Raw genomic sequence first — 16,394 nt, forward strand, 5'->3', positions numbered from 1 at the left:
GCACGAACAGGCTGCCCAGGGAAGCTGTGGGTAGCCCATCCCCGGCAGTGTGCAAGGCCTGGCTGGCGGAGGCTCTGAGCATCCTGGTCTAGCGGGAGATGTCCCTGCCCGCGGCGGAGGGCTGGAGCGAGATGGTCTCCAAGCTCCCCGCCATTGCCCCCGCGCCTACATCTCCCGTCGTGCCGCGCGGCGCCTGGCGGGCGGGGCGGCGCGGGCGGCTGCGCGCAGGCGCGGCGGTCGGTCGGTGGAGCAGCCGGCAGCCATTGTCGCCGCGGCCGCAGAGCGGTTCCCTCACGGCCCGCAGGACTCGCCGCTCCGCGACGGTGCGTGGCCGCTCCTCCACGGCGCGGGGGGGGCCCGGGGCGGGTGCGGGGAGCCACCGGCGGGGTTCTGGCGGCGGTAGCCTGCGGCGGGGTGGGAACGGGCCGAGGCCGGGGAGCCGCGGGCGGAGGCCGCACTGGCGCCGCGCGGCGCCGCAGGCCTGGGCGCTCGGCGGGGCCGCGGTCGGGGGAGGGGGGGTGGGGGGGGGTGGTGAGCGGCGGAGCGGGGGGGCGCGATCCGTCGCTGCCCCGAGGGGGGAGGAGGGCTGATCCCGGCAGGATGGCCGGGAGGAGCCATCGCGGATTGGAGGCGAGCGCAAAGCTTCGAAGAGCCGAAGCGGCCGACGCCGCTGCGTGGGCCGGCGCCGCGATGGCGGCGGGCCCGTGAAGAGGGCCCGGCCGCCTCGGGCAGGCCGCAGGCCTGGCGCAGTCCCGGATCCTCTTAGCTTCTCGAAAGAAGGGAGGAGCAGATGGCCGCTTGCTGCGGGTCCGTGCTTCCCGAGGGCTTTTCTTCATCTAATGAGTCGTCAGGGAGAGAATTCGATTTCATTGTGTTAGGAGCAACGTGTGAAGCTCCGCGCCTCGCAGGTGTCGATACAGATCTCGCATCCATTGTGCTCGCGGATTATGAATAAATAAGGCGCGGATGGGTTGCTCCTACGTCCTTTGCAGTATATTTGACAGTTTCAGCGGTGGTCAGTCCCACCCACCCACCCAGTGTTCATTTCTTTCTGTGATTCTTACCCCCACTTTATTTTTCTAGAGCTAAAAATATCGAACGGCAGTTCCGCAGTTCTTTTAATCTTTCAAATCTCTGTTCCCAAAATGAACGCTGTTGCCAAAGTGGGGCTGTTCTTGCCGTGTTTTAAAGCATGCAGTTACGTAAGGCTGTCCTTCCTCTACAAGGGCCTGCCTTTCCCTTAATACCCACTGCTGGCCTGGCCAGCGTTTGCGTGCTGAGGGTGCGCCAGGGAAACCAAACCGTGTGTTGGAGGACCGGGCACTGCGCGAGGGAGCTGAACCAGCCCCCCGAACTGGATTTCCGTGTGGGCATCAAAATGCACGTGTGAGCACAAAGGAGAGAATGGTTACAAAGGGCAATGCAGGCCCTTCCGAGGTTCGGGCATGGCTGAGGCCAGTCGGAGTGAGTGCTGTCACGGTTCAGCCCCTCGCCCCGGAAAACGCCCCGTACCCAGGCTTCCAAAACTCTGATGGCATGGTGAGTCTGAGCAAAGAAAGTATTCGATAGAAACCTAATGGGTGTCAGTTAACAGAGAAGGTAAATCACATTAACTCAGAATACTGCATCCAAACTGACTGGAATTAATTTCACATCTAGCATGACATGTTTACTCTGTTTACTCTGCTTGCTTTATACCCCAGTATTGTAGTGCAAGATCTCGTCATATCTCCATGCCTTAGGGCTCGAATTCTTTGGTTTTTTCTATGACAACAAGCTCATTGAGTGAGCCAAATAATTAATATTTTCCAGCTACGATATCTTAAAAATTTTTAAACCACATAAACTGAAAAAGTGACACCTTAAGGTAAAAGATGGAGTTTTACGTAGAGTATCTCAAATTATGTATCCTGGATCAGTGTCTAGCTTTAAAAATTTCAATGCCTCGAATAGCCTTTTTTATTCTTGCCATTGTTGAAATCTCATGCAAAATTCTTCAAAACCAGGTAGACTGTTAAAATAAGTTATATATATGGTTACTGGAAATCGAAATAATTTGATGACTACCATTTATCTTTTGAGTGTTAACAAAATTTTATTAAAGAGATTTTTCTAGGTGAAAGCAAAAATTTTGAAAATGTTTTATGTTGTTTGTTGTATTCTAATGATTAGCATATTAATTTTTTTTGTGGGTTTTTTTTTGTTTTGTGGGGTTTTTTGTTTGTTTGTTTTTGTTTTTTTCAGCAGCTGCTAACCCAGTAAAATCTTTGAAGTAACAGATTTTGGATTTTAAGTTTCGTGATTAAAAAACTACAAAACTGGAAGTTCTTTGTAGGTCCTGCTAGAAGTCAGCAAGACAGGATTTTTTATTACTTTTCTGGCTGTAGACAATCAGCCAAAAAAGTGATAAATACGATTTTGACATGTACACCTGGAGGACAGTAAAATCAAATCCTACTTAACCAAGATTTCTGAGATGTAAAAGTGATCTTAATCACCCTATTTTAAGTTTGTTAATCTGGGTAATGGTGCTGTTTTCTTTTTTAGCATCAGCCTCAAGATGAGTGGCTGCCGTGTCTTTGTTGGACACCTGAGCTCACGTGCTCGTGAACGGGATGTAGAGAAATTCTTCAAAGGATATGGCCGCATACGAGAAATCCATCTGAAGAATGGATTTGGGTTTGTGGTAAGTAACAGCCTTGTTTTCCTTGCTCTTGCTTGCAGGTACTGACCTTGCTCAGATGATGTCAAGGAAAGGAAGATGTTTAAGATAATAGCAGTTGCTGTGGGAAATATTAATACATTAATATTAAGAATTTCAGAATGCTTTTCATAATTTTGGGTTACAGTTTTGGCCAGGTTTTGCTCAAAATCTTGGTAATATTCCAGCTGCATTAAATACATTGTTTGAACATAGTCTTCCATGGATTTAAAATTTATCCCTAATTTCTTGAGGTGGTATAAATATCCCGTTATGGCAGTACAAAATTTTGCAGTCTTCACTGGGAAGTAAAGTTTATACAGATCCACTTGAACTCCTCTCTCACCTCTCGTAGTCTGCTTATATAATGGCCTGACATCAAAACAGAATAGCTGGCTAAGACAACAGGTGTAGTTGGTGCTGGCTGGTGGATTCAAGCAACACAGCTTTGAAGTCTTGTGCAGCTGAAGTTCAACATATTCATCATCAGTACGTTTTTACAGGGCATATATGTCTGTCAGACTATTAAAATGAAACAGGCAGTTTGTTGTATCTCAGTTACCTCCCGCTATATCGCAGTTACCTACCTCTCTGCTCCTGAACGCCCAAATTTTGCAGCTTTACAGGTTCACAGATTGACTCAGGATCAGCCTGTGTTTTAACGATTATCTCATGAGAATTTTGAATTAGCTGTTGTGCAGCACTTCGTTCGGACTTGAAGGGTTGATACTGCCCTCACACTGTGGCAGGCTTTCATGCCACTCTTCCTGCCAAGATCAATCCCTTGAGTGAAGTTGTTGGAAAAGAACAAAAGGACAGGCTTTCCTACTTCAGGTTTATGTGAATATTGCTCCTTAACTCCTACACATGGTGGTTCTTGGTTCCTGTGCATTATAAACTGCTTCTTGTTGACTGTCAGTCTGTAAATACCTGTCTCTTAAAAGTCCAGAGGTAAATGGCTGATGTAGACACGAGCCTGAGTTTATTGAGGGTGCTCTTTGCAATTGCTGTTATTTCTCAGTCCCCTTTCCTTGAGTGTTCCTCTTCTCTTCCTGGGCAGGGCTGTTGACTCATTCAGGAACAACTTCTGTTCAGCTCTTGTAAGCAAGTCAGTCAATCCTCCTTCCTCTCTCATTCCTAGGTGGAACCATTTTCTTTTCAAAGATCACTAATGAGCTTGAATAATTGTCTCATAAATTTATCTTAAAATTTTAATTGTTTTCAGGATAATTTTTTTTTTTCTTTGCAGCTGAACGGCTTTCCCTCCCATATTTGTCATCCCATCATTGTGCAGCCCTATTAGAAATCACTTCCATTGCTTGTTTAACTACTCTAGGTTTTGGGAGACTCTGGATTCCCTTGGAGCTGCCTTTTCTCCCTGCTGAACAGGCACACCTCTCACAACGTTTCTTTGTTATCCAATCTTCTGATGAGTTTTGGTGGCCCTCAGCTAGTCTTGGTCCAATTTTTCAAAGTCTTTTATGAGCCGGAGGGACCAAAACTGGACACAGTGTTCCTTCCAGGTGTGGCCTGACGAATTCCAAGTAGGGTGGAATAATAGCACCCCTCGGTCTGCTGATTGTACTCCTACCCATGCAGCCCGGGATGCGATTTGCTTTCATTGCAGCAAGGCCACGCTGCTGACTCATGCTTAGCTGACTCTCCACGAGGATTTCCTTCTCCTTTTCAGCAGAGCTACACTCCAGCTGCTCAGCCCCCAGCACATTCTGCTGCTTAGCATTGTCTTGTGCCACACACAGGGCTTCATGTTTTATCTTTCGTTAAGACTTGAGATTCTTGTTTGCTTAACCTTTCAGCCTGTCAAGGTCTTTATGTGGGATGGGTTTTCGTTCTGGTATTTCTCCTCCCACTCTGATGTCAGACACAAAATTGGTAGGCTGTGCTTGATCCTGTCATCCATGTCATTTATAAACACATGGAATGGCAGTATCCTTCATGGCACTTCACTAGCCGTGTGCTGTCAGTTCATCTTTATTTTCTGTTATTTAAGGCAAGTATTTGTAAAGCATATTACAAAACCGAGTGGTCATTGTTATAGTGTTAAAAGCATGTTTTGTTATGCTTGATTTAAATCATTGCCTAATCTGTGAAACTAATTATATTTACTTAAATTTTGTACATTTCAGGGCATAGTGTTTTCAAACTTCAGACCATAAAGCTAGAGATTGGAGATGTTCAGTTTTTAGAAAGCAGCTGATGTAATGGGACTTGCAGTTGCCAGCCATTGGTGCTTTTAAATGCCGAACCTAAATTTTGTGTCTTAAGATAATCTTTGCATCATCATGCAAGGATGTGTGATGTTTCACTTGGTAGTGAAACAAATTTGAGTGCAGAAGGGGGAAGATTTCTCAAGCCAGTATTGCTTCTGAAAAGCAGTTTAAATTATGCAAACACTTTCTTCAATTTGAGAATCTTCTCAGTTGTTAATTCCTTGCAAGCTGCAGTTCCACAGTTTTTTCTCTCCATCTGCACTGTTGCTGCCAGCAGTCCCTACCCAGCTGCTTGTTCTCTCTACTTTATTTCTTTCCTTTGTCCCCTTGCCTCTCATGGTGTTGCTGCAGTTGGCCATCCACATATAATTAACCTATCTGGGAATCCAGTCTGTTTGAAAAATAACACTTCTTCACCCCACCTCCAGCACAAAGTGTGCTGTTTTTCATCTTGGGTAGGTTTCTTGACCTAGTTTCCTGCAGAGCTGTACAAGCAGCTTTGCCAAGAACCAGTGGGCTGGATAGTGGGCAGAGGCTACTTGGGCTGACTAAAGCAGCATTTCTGCCAAAAGCGAAGTGACAGATTCCATTGCAACAGTAAATGGAATTATGCTTGTTAGAGCTGATCTGGACCCACAGGTGGCCAGTGCTGAAGAAGGGCTTATGTTTCATTCTCTTCTTACACGGGCACCTTTTTGCCCAGCTAGTGAACTGAATTCACTCAGAAAAAAAACAAGGCTTTTTTTTTCTGGTTTACTCTTTCTTTGCTGGAATTAAGATTAAGATTAAGAATTTAATCTTAAGAGAGCTTCGGAAGTGCACAACTCTCCTGCATTTGATCAGCTCATGCTGTCATATTCCATTTTCCTGGATGTGGAGCTGTGTTTTAAATTGTATGCCTTGAAATAATTTCCCCCACCTTTCCCCGAATGTATTTTGGGTATTTCTGTAGCAAACCAGGTAGTTTAATTAATTTATTTAATACAGGTCCTGGAAATAGTTATACTGAAACAATTGGGTAGGCAAAAATTGTTTATGGGATTGAGGGGGAAGAAATTATCGTGAATAGGAACATCTTGGCTTTTCAGTCATAAATGTACTAGGAATTAGCTTCCTTAGTCAAAGTTCTTGGTGATACTTGCTGTAGAAATGTAAAATTTATAAAGAAAGCATGTTTATTAGTATTTGCATATACTGTCAGGGAAAATACTTTTTTATTTCTATTTTCTTTTTAGGAATTTGAAGACCACAGGGATGCTGATGATGCAATTTATGAACTAAATGGTAAAGAGCTGTGTGATGAAAGGTAAGTGTGATACCATAATTTCCCTTGAGAATAGAAAAAGTGCTTTGCATCAAAATGCAGAGCATCATCTTGTGCTGTGACATCTGTTTGCTGGGGTTCTCTGGTGGGATATACCTTCCATAACTTTTAAGGCATTCATTGGGATCCAGTCTTGTTTAAGGCAAAGATCAGTAGGGCTGAGTGTTTCCTCTGCTTGCACTTAGTTCTCTTTCAAAGGTAACTCAGGACCTTGTCATTAGGAATATTAGTAAGAGCGAATTGAACTTAGTATTTATCGGCCTGTTGACCAGGAAATAAGCCTGTTATCATTTGGATTGTTGCCCTTCAGTTTGCAGCAACATGGACTATAGTCATTGTATGTTGCAGTAATTTTCATTGTGATTATGGAAGCTGCATTTTAGGTCATTAGGTTGTTGTTAGTAGTAGTAGTTGTTGTTTAGTAGTTAGTTATTTTATCTTTTCTCTCTGTTATTACTCCTGGGCTTTGGTTGAGCAAATTCAAGCATTTTGGTCTGAATTACAGACTCATTACAATTGTCATGAAAATGCAAGGGAGGCAAATGAGAAAAAACTCTGGTCTGACTCTTTAAGAAATGCTAGTGGTTGTGTTATAAATCATTGCTTGCAAGGGCAAGATAATTCTTGTTTGTGCACATTTGCTTCCAGTTGTGAAAGATTTAAGCCAATGTCAAGTACTTGACGTTTGTTGTTTTAATTTTTTTGTGCTTGTTTTGTTTTGTTCCTGTCATAAGGGTCACAATTGAACATGCTCGAGCCCGAAGAGGAAGGGGAAGATTCTCACAACGGTTCAGTTATTACCAGTCACAGAGTGGATCTAGGTAGGTGACCTGGGCTCTCTGTCCTTTTACTCTTCCAGTAACAAAAGAACTGGAGTTTTTCTTTTGTGATTCAGGGATCCAGCTGTTTCCTTGTATAGCTTCATAAAAGGAATTTTATATTCTGAAACCTTGTAGGTTCATCACTATTATTTGCCTTCTCAGGCTGAGGAGAGTGGGGATTTTAAAGCAGTTCAGCTGCCTTGGAGAGGTTCACAAACCTGTTACGAAATGTACCTTTGCCATACTGTAGGCACTGTGCTGATCTTGCCTCCTACTGTCATGTAAATGATGTGAAGGAGTATTGCTGCAGTTGCATTAGCTGATTTTAGCACTTAAGAAAAATGCAGAGCTTCTCTACTGCGGCTTTTGTCACCAAACTGAGCTTACATGATAGGTAGAATTACTGTAGAGCAATAATTCAAGGTTTTTAGTGTCTAGCCAGGATTTCACATTTCCAGTTGTGTGGTTATCAAAATGCTTGTTTCAGCACAGCCTAGAAAAGGAGCAGTGCTAGGGCACAAGATAAACACTTCTGCACGTGTTAGTAAATACCAGTTGACTAAGTTTGCTGACCAAGCAGGAGAGTCTCTCCCTGGTGATGGAATGTGAAAACCAGGACACAGCACATCTCTAGAACACCTCTAGAGGACACGCAGTATTTGTGGAGTTGTTCACTTTCAGTGATTAGAGCCAGTGGTGAACCTTGTGCCACCCACCTTGCATTGAAAGTTCTGCAGATTTGCATGTGTTCTGCCAGACAGCTACACGTTATGTCTTTGTACTTTATATCTACCGGAGTGAAGGAAATACATGTGGAAGAATTTACTCTGTAGACAAACATTCGTAGCTGTGGCCTGTGCAGAGTAGAGTTTTTGGAAGAGAGACGATGATACAAGGGACATAAACTTTGACATTTGTTACAAAGTCTGAATTGCTGCCAGTTACAAACCAATGTCTGGAACATCTAATTTGCATATGCAAGCATTCTAATTATATTTTTTTTAACTTTAGTGGCAGTAACCCTGTCGTGATATAATTGTTCTGAGGTCCAGGCTAAAAGTGGACTTTCAAAGTAGCAAGTTTGCTTGATTGAAGGTCATGGGCATCTGACATAGTCATGTTCATGATGTCAGACTGCCAACGCTAGATAGGAAGAGACTTGGTTTGCATTAATGGAAAAATGAGACTCATCCTGCCAGTTTTGTGACTCTGGATCCTCTTGTTTAAATACTTGGAGGATTTGGGTGTTCTGAAAAAAATTGGGACACTTCTAGTGGAGTCTTAAATATACACATCACTAACAAGAATCAAGTCTGCAGTCCAGCAATAAGAAAATCACTTAAATCTTTCAGCAAACTGTAAAAAACATCAGATTTCTTAAGTTTTTAATTCCTTACGCTGGAGAATTTTTTTCTTTCTTTTTTTTCCTTTGAATTCTTCAGCCGGTATGGGCCTCCTGTTCGTACTGAACACCGGATCATTGTTGAAAACCTTTCATCCCGTATCAGCTGGCAGGTGAGTTAGCATCCTATCTGCTCTTTTTTACACCTTATTCTACTACTCTGTAAGTAGATTGCTTTCAGCCTGATTTCTTAATAAAGCCATCATAAATATTTAATAGGAACAAAAAATAAGAAAAAAGCTTCAGGGACTGCTAAAAATTAGCGTTCAAGCACTTACAGAAGTTTTTTGTTTCAAAGCTGTGCAAATAGTTTTGTAACTACAGTTTGTAGTTGGGAACTGATTCTGACTTCTGCTTGCCAACTGATAAAACTTAGGAAGACTCTAGATTGTTTCTACAATATTGAAACATTGCATTTGTTCAAACTGTCATCCTTTTGTAGCATTACACCTGGAAGTGCATGCCTTTGTTTTGATTGAAATTTTTTTCGTCTGTTTTGCAAAATATTTTTGTGACCCAATTCATGATAGAGAATTCTGGCAATGCATCAAATAGAGGGAATTTTGAGAGAGCTACTGTTTCGAGTATGCTTATTGTAGATTTTTTTTTTAAAATCCCAAACTTTCAGTACTTGTTATTTGAAGATTTCTTATCACCCTTTTTATTGTTGTTGTTTTTTTCACCTCTTGCTAATGTTTTGCTAATATTTAGCTGGCTTTTAAGAGAACAGCCATGTAATTAATTCTCTGTGTAGTATACAGTGTACAGAAAGTTTACTTTTTAAGGACATAGCAACAGATGCTATTTACAAAAGGTGAGTGAATAGTGGAGTTTAGTCTTGTTCATTAACCTTTATATTCTTTGAATAAAGAGACTTTAAATAATGTCCTGAAAGATTCAGTAGAACATGCTGAATGTTCAAAGCCTCGGTCTTGGAGCTACTTCCCCACGAGGAGGCTTCTTGGCTTGCCTGGGGCTTTGCTGATGTGTTTCTTAAGAGTTGGGTGCAATCCATGCAGATAAACAGTTGAACTCAGTTTGTTTATCTTCTGCATGACAGGTTCAAAGGGTTCATAACAGTACAGTTGCGTTAATTACTGAATAACTGGAAAAAAACCCAGCTTAGTTGATGTGATGATCAGCTGGATTTAATCTAAATATCTTGTGGGTATGCTACGCAGTTACATATATGAAGAGATTGTCACTTGGAAACGACAGTAGGGACCAGAGAAGTAAGCTATAATGGAGTGTTAAGGAAAATAAATACTATAATGCTGTTTAGTGTTTAATGCATAACTTGAAAAAATTAACCATTTTGTAGCCTTCTTTTACTTGTGAATATTTATAATGGCTTTATGTGTACTTACATTTTAATCTAAAGCCCACCCAATTCAGATTTCATACAGGTGAATCTTTTAGTATTCTAATTAAATGTTATAATGTCTCTTAAGTATATTATAAGAGACTTTTCGGTACCTGCTTAAATTGACATCATTTGAAGGTGACCACCCTATGCAAGCTGCATTTACTTTTGAAGTTGTACTGCTTTGGTACTGATACAGTGTTTTAACTTCTAACTCTGCTACTTATAACACACTGAAATAGCTAATCCATTAACAGTAGTGCCATTATTCTTCCCTTCTAATCCCTGGTAGGAAGCACACTCATTATGGAACCTTGCTTTTAAATTTACGCACAGAATTTAATCTTTGGTGTGTCCAGATCCTCATACTTTGAGAACATCTATCTCCCTTAAAAGTTACTGTGTTGGGATATTTAAACATAGAAAAAGCCAGAAAAATGTGCATTTGGATCAGTTTCCTCAGATTGTTGACTATATTGTTAATAAATAATCCCATCGCTAAGTAGTAGACAAACAGTTAGAAGTCCTTTTTTTTTAGCAGACAAGTATTTCTGCATGTTCAGAGCTTTCCAACCACCCTCATCAGTTTTTCAGTATCAAATTTTCAAGCAGTTGAGAAAAGTAGGTCTGTGTTAAATCAAGATGTATTGTTTAATATGTGTTTTTCCTATTTATGGTTGTCCTACACCTTACTGCTTCTCTTTGCTGCTAAGGACAACAGGGATTTCTTGTGTTATTTAAGGCAACCCAGAACAGTAAAATTAAGATAAAATTTGATTGTTCCACTGGTTAGGTAATACCAGGTAACTTTAAAACATTCCCCTAATAACAGAATGTTGAGTTTTTATAGCACATGCACACTTCCTCTCTTTTAAGTAATAATGTTTGCATCTTAATAATGTTGACGTTGCAATTACCAATGATATTTCATGTTAATGTTTCTTAGGATTCAGCATATAGTGCGGCAAGATTGTGGGAACCTAAAGTTACTGATTTGGGAAATAATTACGTAGATTAACATTTTCTAACTTCCTTTTGACTTACCAGTCCTGGTCTGGTTAAATTCTCACTGACTTGAGCAGAGCCAAAATTTTGTCCCTCATCTCTAAATTGAGGTAATATGAAATATTGTTTTTAATGGTACTAATAGGGACCAATCTTCATTTGCTATTAGGGTTTCTTTGTATTAAGACCTGTGAAACAAGGCAAATATCTACTACTTTGCATCTGCCAGTTTTTAACGTGAAACTATTGAATTAAAATACTAGATAGAACTAAGCTTTTTTATATTCTATGGCAAATGTTCTAAAGTTTTTTCTTGGCTTTTTGTTTTGTAGTCTTCTGTTCCTTAAGTGTATTTCTAACAAAGTACATTTTGAACCTCTTCTAACAACCTTGATTTGGTTAACCTTCATTTTTCTTGTGTGGAGGAAAAAGATCCAAAGATTTGGGGGTTTTCTAGCAGCTGAAATTCTAGGGTTTGGCCTGTTCTGAATTTTCCTTTTGGTTCCTATGACACTCCTGTTTTTTGGCAGTCTAGATCTTGGTTTGCCTGGGTTTGATCTCGATTGGCTAGCACAGATCATCCTCGGGTTCTTTAGCCACTTCTGGAGACTGGAGACTATGTCCAGTGCTTTCAGGGCCTCTGGTACCTCCGTGAAGCATATTGCTATGAGCCATCACTGCCTTTCTCATGTAAGAGAGTTCCTCTTGGCCAGCTAGGTATTGGACAAGCAACTCTTTGCTTAAGGTACCTTCTTATATCACCTGCCACTTGTGGTGTGCTGCGGTAAGTAGTCTGGGATTATAAAATACCAGATACTGTTGGGTAGAAGTGCTGCCTTAACTTAGACAAATGTTTAGCTTTTTAGTGACCTCTTGCATTATTTGTTTGTGCTTTCTCCTATTGCTAAGCAAGTAATTTTACTTGCCCACGTTTAGCCTCTGTTAAGTTTAAGGCGAGGATGTCTATTGATGTGACACTGTAGCGTGACAGATACTCAAATGAAACTTAAAAAAATTTTCCTTTGCAAAAATTTTAATTACTTTGTAATTACACCTTTTTGCTTTTAATTTGGCTTTGAAGCCGGGGGAGGTGAGCATAAAGGTTGAATTTGTCTGCATTTATTGGAATGTCATTTAACTGGGGCGTTAGTTACGAAAATCTGCATTTAATACTAATGCACTTCTCATCTCCTATAGTTCTGATTTCAGGGGACATGTTGGTATTTTAAGTATTGCATTATGTTTTCATAACAGCTGGTTTTGGGATGTAGGATTATTTTGAAAGCAGTGTTTTATTCACTGTGGCTGTAAAATGATGGATCCTTTCTATATGCAGCTGCTATAACATAAGCTGTTCCAGAAACTTTTTTCTAAATGATATCTGTTTTTTTTAATATAGAAATTAAAAAGCATTAAGCAGTTTTGGCAAAGAAAGTTGTAGGGGAGTATTCTGCTACCTGACTGATTTGTGTCCTGTTCAAAGTAAAATGTTAACTTTCGCTGTAGGACTTGAAAGATGTCATGAGAAAGGCAGGGGAGGTCACCTATGTGGATGCACACAGAAACAACAGGAATGAAGGGTGAGTTCATTTTGTGTCATATGACAGCTGAAACTATTACAGGCATGATTTTTCTTGTAATACGGAAGAAATGAAATACAAACCTGTGGTGTGGCTTAGATGCTGAAATTTCTCCAGTTAAAGAACCAAAACAATCCAAAACACGAACTGTCAGTAAGTAGGAGCTCAGTATTGAACTCAGTCTCTCTTCTCTATCATGAAAACAATGTGTGAGAGCAGAAAAGGAAGGGAGAATTCCTTTTAAATGTTAAGTCCTGCTGTCTTATTTTTATATGATCATTTATGATCTGACTCTTGAGGCTAAAACACCTCCTGTCTGTGGCTGCTTTACACTGGCTCAGCAGTCAAAGTTGTGGGAAGTGAACATTACCAACTTCCATGGGGAATACCACTCTCCCTTCTCAGTTCTGCAGACTACAGAGGTCCTGCACAACAAAGCAGGAGAGAAGGAAGTATGAATAGAATGTCTGTGCTGGCAAAACTGTTCTAGGGCCACTGCAAACCAATGCAACTTAGGCCTTTTTTGGAGTTCAAATTAAACCCTACAAAGACTGGATTTTTCTATTCAATGTTAAAATTCTTAAATAGGGCAGAAGAGTCTGCAAATTTATTTTGTTTAATGGGTAGCTTTGGAATGCAGCTTAGTGGAAGACTGAAAGATACTTCCTCAGCTGATGCAGATTTGTGTAGCTTCCTGCATTTTCTCCATCTCCTTGCAGATGGCAGTTCTGGTATTGTTTAAGAAGATATGAGAGGTAATCGCTGGCTAGGACTGTTGGTGTCATATTTTCCTATTAATCATGTTAAAAACTAGCTTTCAGAAGATAAAACGGAAAGCTGTGAATCAATGGATTAAAAAGGGCCAGACTTGCTTTCCTTACTTTTTTATTTCTCTGAAACTTTTCCTTTTTTTCATTATGGCATACAGGGTTGTGGAGTTTGCATCTTACAGTGACATGAAGAGTGCACTGGAAAAACTGGATGGCACTGAACTGAATGGACGCAGAATTAAACTGACTGAGGACCACAGAAGGCATAGGTACGTCACCTGACCTGATAAAATTCTGCTGAGGGCATGGATTTGGGTAGTATTGATGCCAAAGTTTGATTATCTAGGTTTTGGCCCCAAGCTAAATATCACTGCACAGAACCACTTTTTAGCAATGTAAACAGATTAAGATAAGAACTAACTTGCTGAAACAGGGTAAATAGAACACTTTTGGATGAGTGTAAAGGTTTTTTCTAAAGACAGAATGTGGTATTGTAAAGAAAGAGCTTTTTAAAAACACAAATTTTGGTATTAAAAAACGTTTAATTTAAATGACAGCTGTTTCACAGTCCTATGAAATGTTTCTCAAATAGCTGTGAAAGCCAACTTGTTTGTGAGAATAAAAGAAAATCAATTAGCTTGCTTGCATTATTCCTAAGCAGTTCTGCTGTTCAGTCATTTAAAAACATGTTGGCTGCACCTCTTTCATTGTCTCTCTTAAAAAGAAGTCCATTTCTTTCTGTGAAAAAAGGGATGCATTACTAGTGAAGGTGTTAAAACTCTAAGGCCTAAAGTGTGCTGGTGAGCCATACCTTTAGAGACTTTCTCAGCCTCTTGAAAGAAACTCTTACTGATTTGCATGGCATTTCGAGAGGGAATAAACCCCACAGGTATAAAGTTTCATTGCTGTGTTTTTCTTGATAAATTAAATAATATTTCAAGTCAGGGAGTATGCAGACAAAGAGTTCCTCTTTGATAAGAGACTCCCCTGCCTAAAAATCAGTTTCACTCCTCCTGGCAGGAGCTGGAGAGAGGCATCTTTTATTAGGCAGTTCATATTTTGCCACGCTAGCAGAGAATGTCAAGGCCAGCAGTTCCTGATAGCCTTGGCTTAAGAAGATACTGTCATGATGGAGCATGGCAGAAATCTAGCAGCACTGTGAAGTGACTGAATGCTGTGAATAGCACTTTGAGATGTTCAGATGGATGTGCTATGCATAGAATAGTTGAGAATTGTACGCGATTGCTTTAAATTCAGTAAGAGGTGAGACTACAAGTTTTAATTATGTTTCTCTAGAAGCCGATCTCGATCAAGGAGTTACTCAAGATCTCGCAGCAGGTCCAGGTCTACGGGATCTTCCAGATCAGACAGCCGGTCCAGGTCCAGGTCTCGGTCCCGGTCCAGGTCCAGGTCTCGCTCTCGATCCCGATCTCGCTCTCGATCCCGCTCTCGTTCTCGCAGTCGTACTCCTAAAAAGAGTTACTCCCACAAAAGCCACCGCTCCAGCTTGATAGCTTCTTCCCCCTCTCCCTCTTCTTCTAAAAGAAAATCTCGTTCTAGGTCGAGCTCTGCTCATAGCCGTAGTTAACCTGCTCTGAGAGATGTTAATTAATTCGATTCAAGTTTCTTGAAGACTTGAGACAAGTTACATATGAGAACTGGGAGGGGAAGAGTTAACATGATGAAAGGGTGACCTCCTCTTACATTGCCAAAGTGCCTGTCATCAAATAGGCCATCTCTGTGAGGAGGGGCTGGCTGTCAGCTTTCTTCTTTCAGTGAAGTCTGGAGTGGGAAGTCTTTTTTATTTTTTCCCTGCTATTAGTAAACATTTCTATCATAGATATATTATGTACACATAATGCTGAGGTAATGGGATGAGACAATACGCTGCTTTCTCCCTTTCTTGCCCCTACTTTTCCCCTCCACCTCCAAGGCCTTTGACTTCCAAAATACTATGTTAGCTTTTGTCCTTGGTATTAAGTCCGAGAACAGGAAGTATAGATTTAATTCCTTTAAGGTTCTGTGGCTACTTTTCTGTGCGAGAATGAATGGACCAGATTAAATTAGTTTAGAGTTCCCCTTTTTCCCCGTTGCTTGGCTTAACAGGCTGTTTTAAGTTCCAGCTTTACATGACCTTGACAATATGCTTAATTTGCAAAAGTCTTTCAAGAATACACATTGGTTAGTTGAATATTGCTCACTTGGATAGTGAATTAATACAATGTTAAGCAGTAATGAAAGCTGGAATTTTCTGTTAAAATGAGACATACCATCCAGATGTCAGGATTATTGGGAATCCATTATAATAATTTTACAGTAATTCACTAGTATGTGGTATTGTATGTATAGGCCTTATTTGACAGGTGACTTCATAAAACTGCACAGAAATGTCAATATGCATGTCCATGTTTTTTGATGTTTATAAAAGTGACATAGCTTTCATACCCAAAAGTGTGATACTGAATAACATGTGTATGACTAGCAATAGTCTTGATGGAAAGGAAGGTTATTTTAGTAATGACAGCAGCAAAAAAAATCCCAGGAAAAGTGTAGTCAAAATCTCTGGAATGCACAGTTGTTTTGATTAATAGAGATTTCCACTGCAAATACTTGTTGTTCTTACAATTTGGAATTAGATTTTTTTTTTTAACTTCTGTATTGTTGAAGAAGGGAAACATTTTTGGAAAAAATATGTAAATTAATCCCAAAGTCTTACATGTATTTAAATGTACCATTCCTAATAAAATCAAACCTTTTTCTGGCTTACTTTGCAGTTTCGTTTAATTATAGTTGCTGTTGTTCACACAATTTGACATGATCGTAAAGAAAATTTTTTGTAGGTATACCTGTATAGAAGTAAGAAATTGTAAACTAGAAACCAGTTATTATATGTAAGTGACCAGATGCTGACTAACTGGAGGACAGGATAGATTTTACTGTCATGGCCAGCAGTGGCTGTTTGAGTAAATGGAAAAAAGATTCTTTCTGCAGTCCTTGCAAACAAGTTTGTGTGATACCTTCTGCTCTGACAGCTCAGTGGGGAACCACCAACCAAATGGCCACAGATCTTGGAATCTTCCTATAGGTAAATCCATTTTTCACTTTTGAAATACTGTACTAGAGATCTTACATTTTCCACACAACTTGTGTACATGTAAGGCTTCAAGGCTGACACCCTTTATAAAGCCAAGTTACTG

The 16,394-nt window shown here is 40.6% G+C and overlaps 1 protein-coding gene across 2 annotated transcripts; it reads left to right on the forward strand.

The window, feature by feature from the left end:
- The first annotated feature begins 228 nt into the window (after positions 1 to 228).
- On the forward strand, positions 229 to 15,963 carry LOC120753897 (serine/arginine-rich splicing factor 5-like). 2 transcript variants are annotated; one of them, XM_040066723.2, is made up of 8 exons: positions 229 to 323; positions 2,548 to 2,686; positions 6,168 to 6,238; positions 6,991 to 7,077; positions 8,520 to 8,592; positions 12,354 to 12,427; positions 13,356 to 13,466; positions 14,494 to 15,963. In XM_040066723.2, exons 2-8 carry the CDS (start codon positions 2,561 to 2,563, stop codon positions 14,783 to 14,785), a joined length of 834 nt encoding a protein of 277 aa, XP_039922657.1. In that variant the 5' UTR covers positions 229 to 323; positions 2,548 to 2,560; the 3' UTR covers positions 14,786 to 15,963. The 2 variants fall into 2 exon arrangements, with proteins under 2 accessions (XP_039922657.1, XP_039922656.1); XM_040066722.2 differs by lacking the exon at positions 229 to 323 and adding an exon at positions 1,186 to 1,539.
- Positions 15,964 to 16,394: the final 431 nt, after the last annotated feature.

This window comes from Hirundo rustica, chromosome 6, assembly GCF_015227805.2.
Source record: "Hirundo rustica isolate bHirRus1 chromosome 6, bHirRus1.pri.v3, whole genome shotgun sequence".
Taxonomy (NCBI): domain Eukaryota; kingdom Metazoa; phylum Chordata; class Aves; order Passeriformes; family Hirundinidae; genus Hirundo; species Hirundo rustica.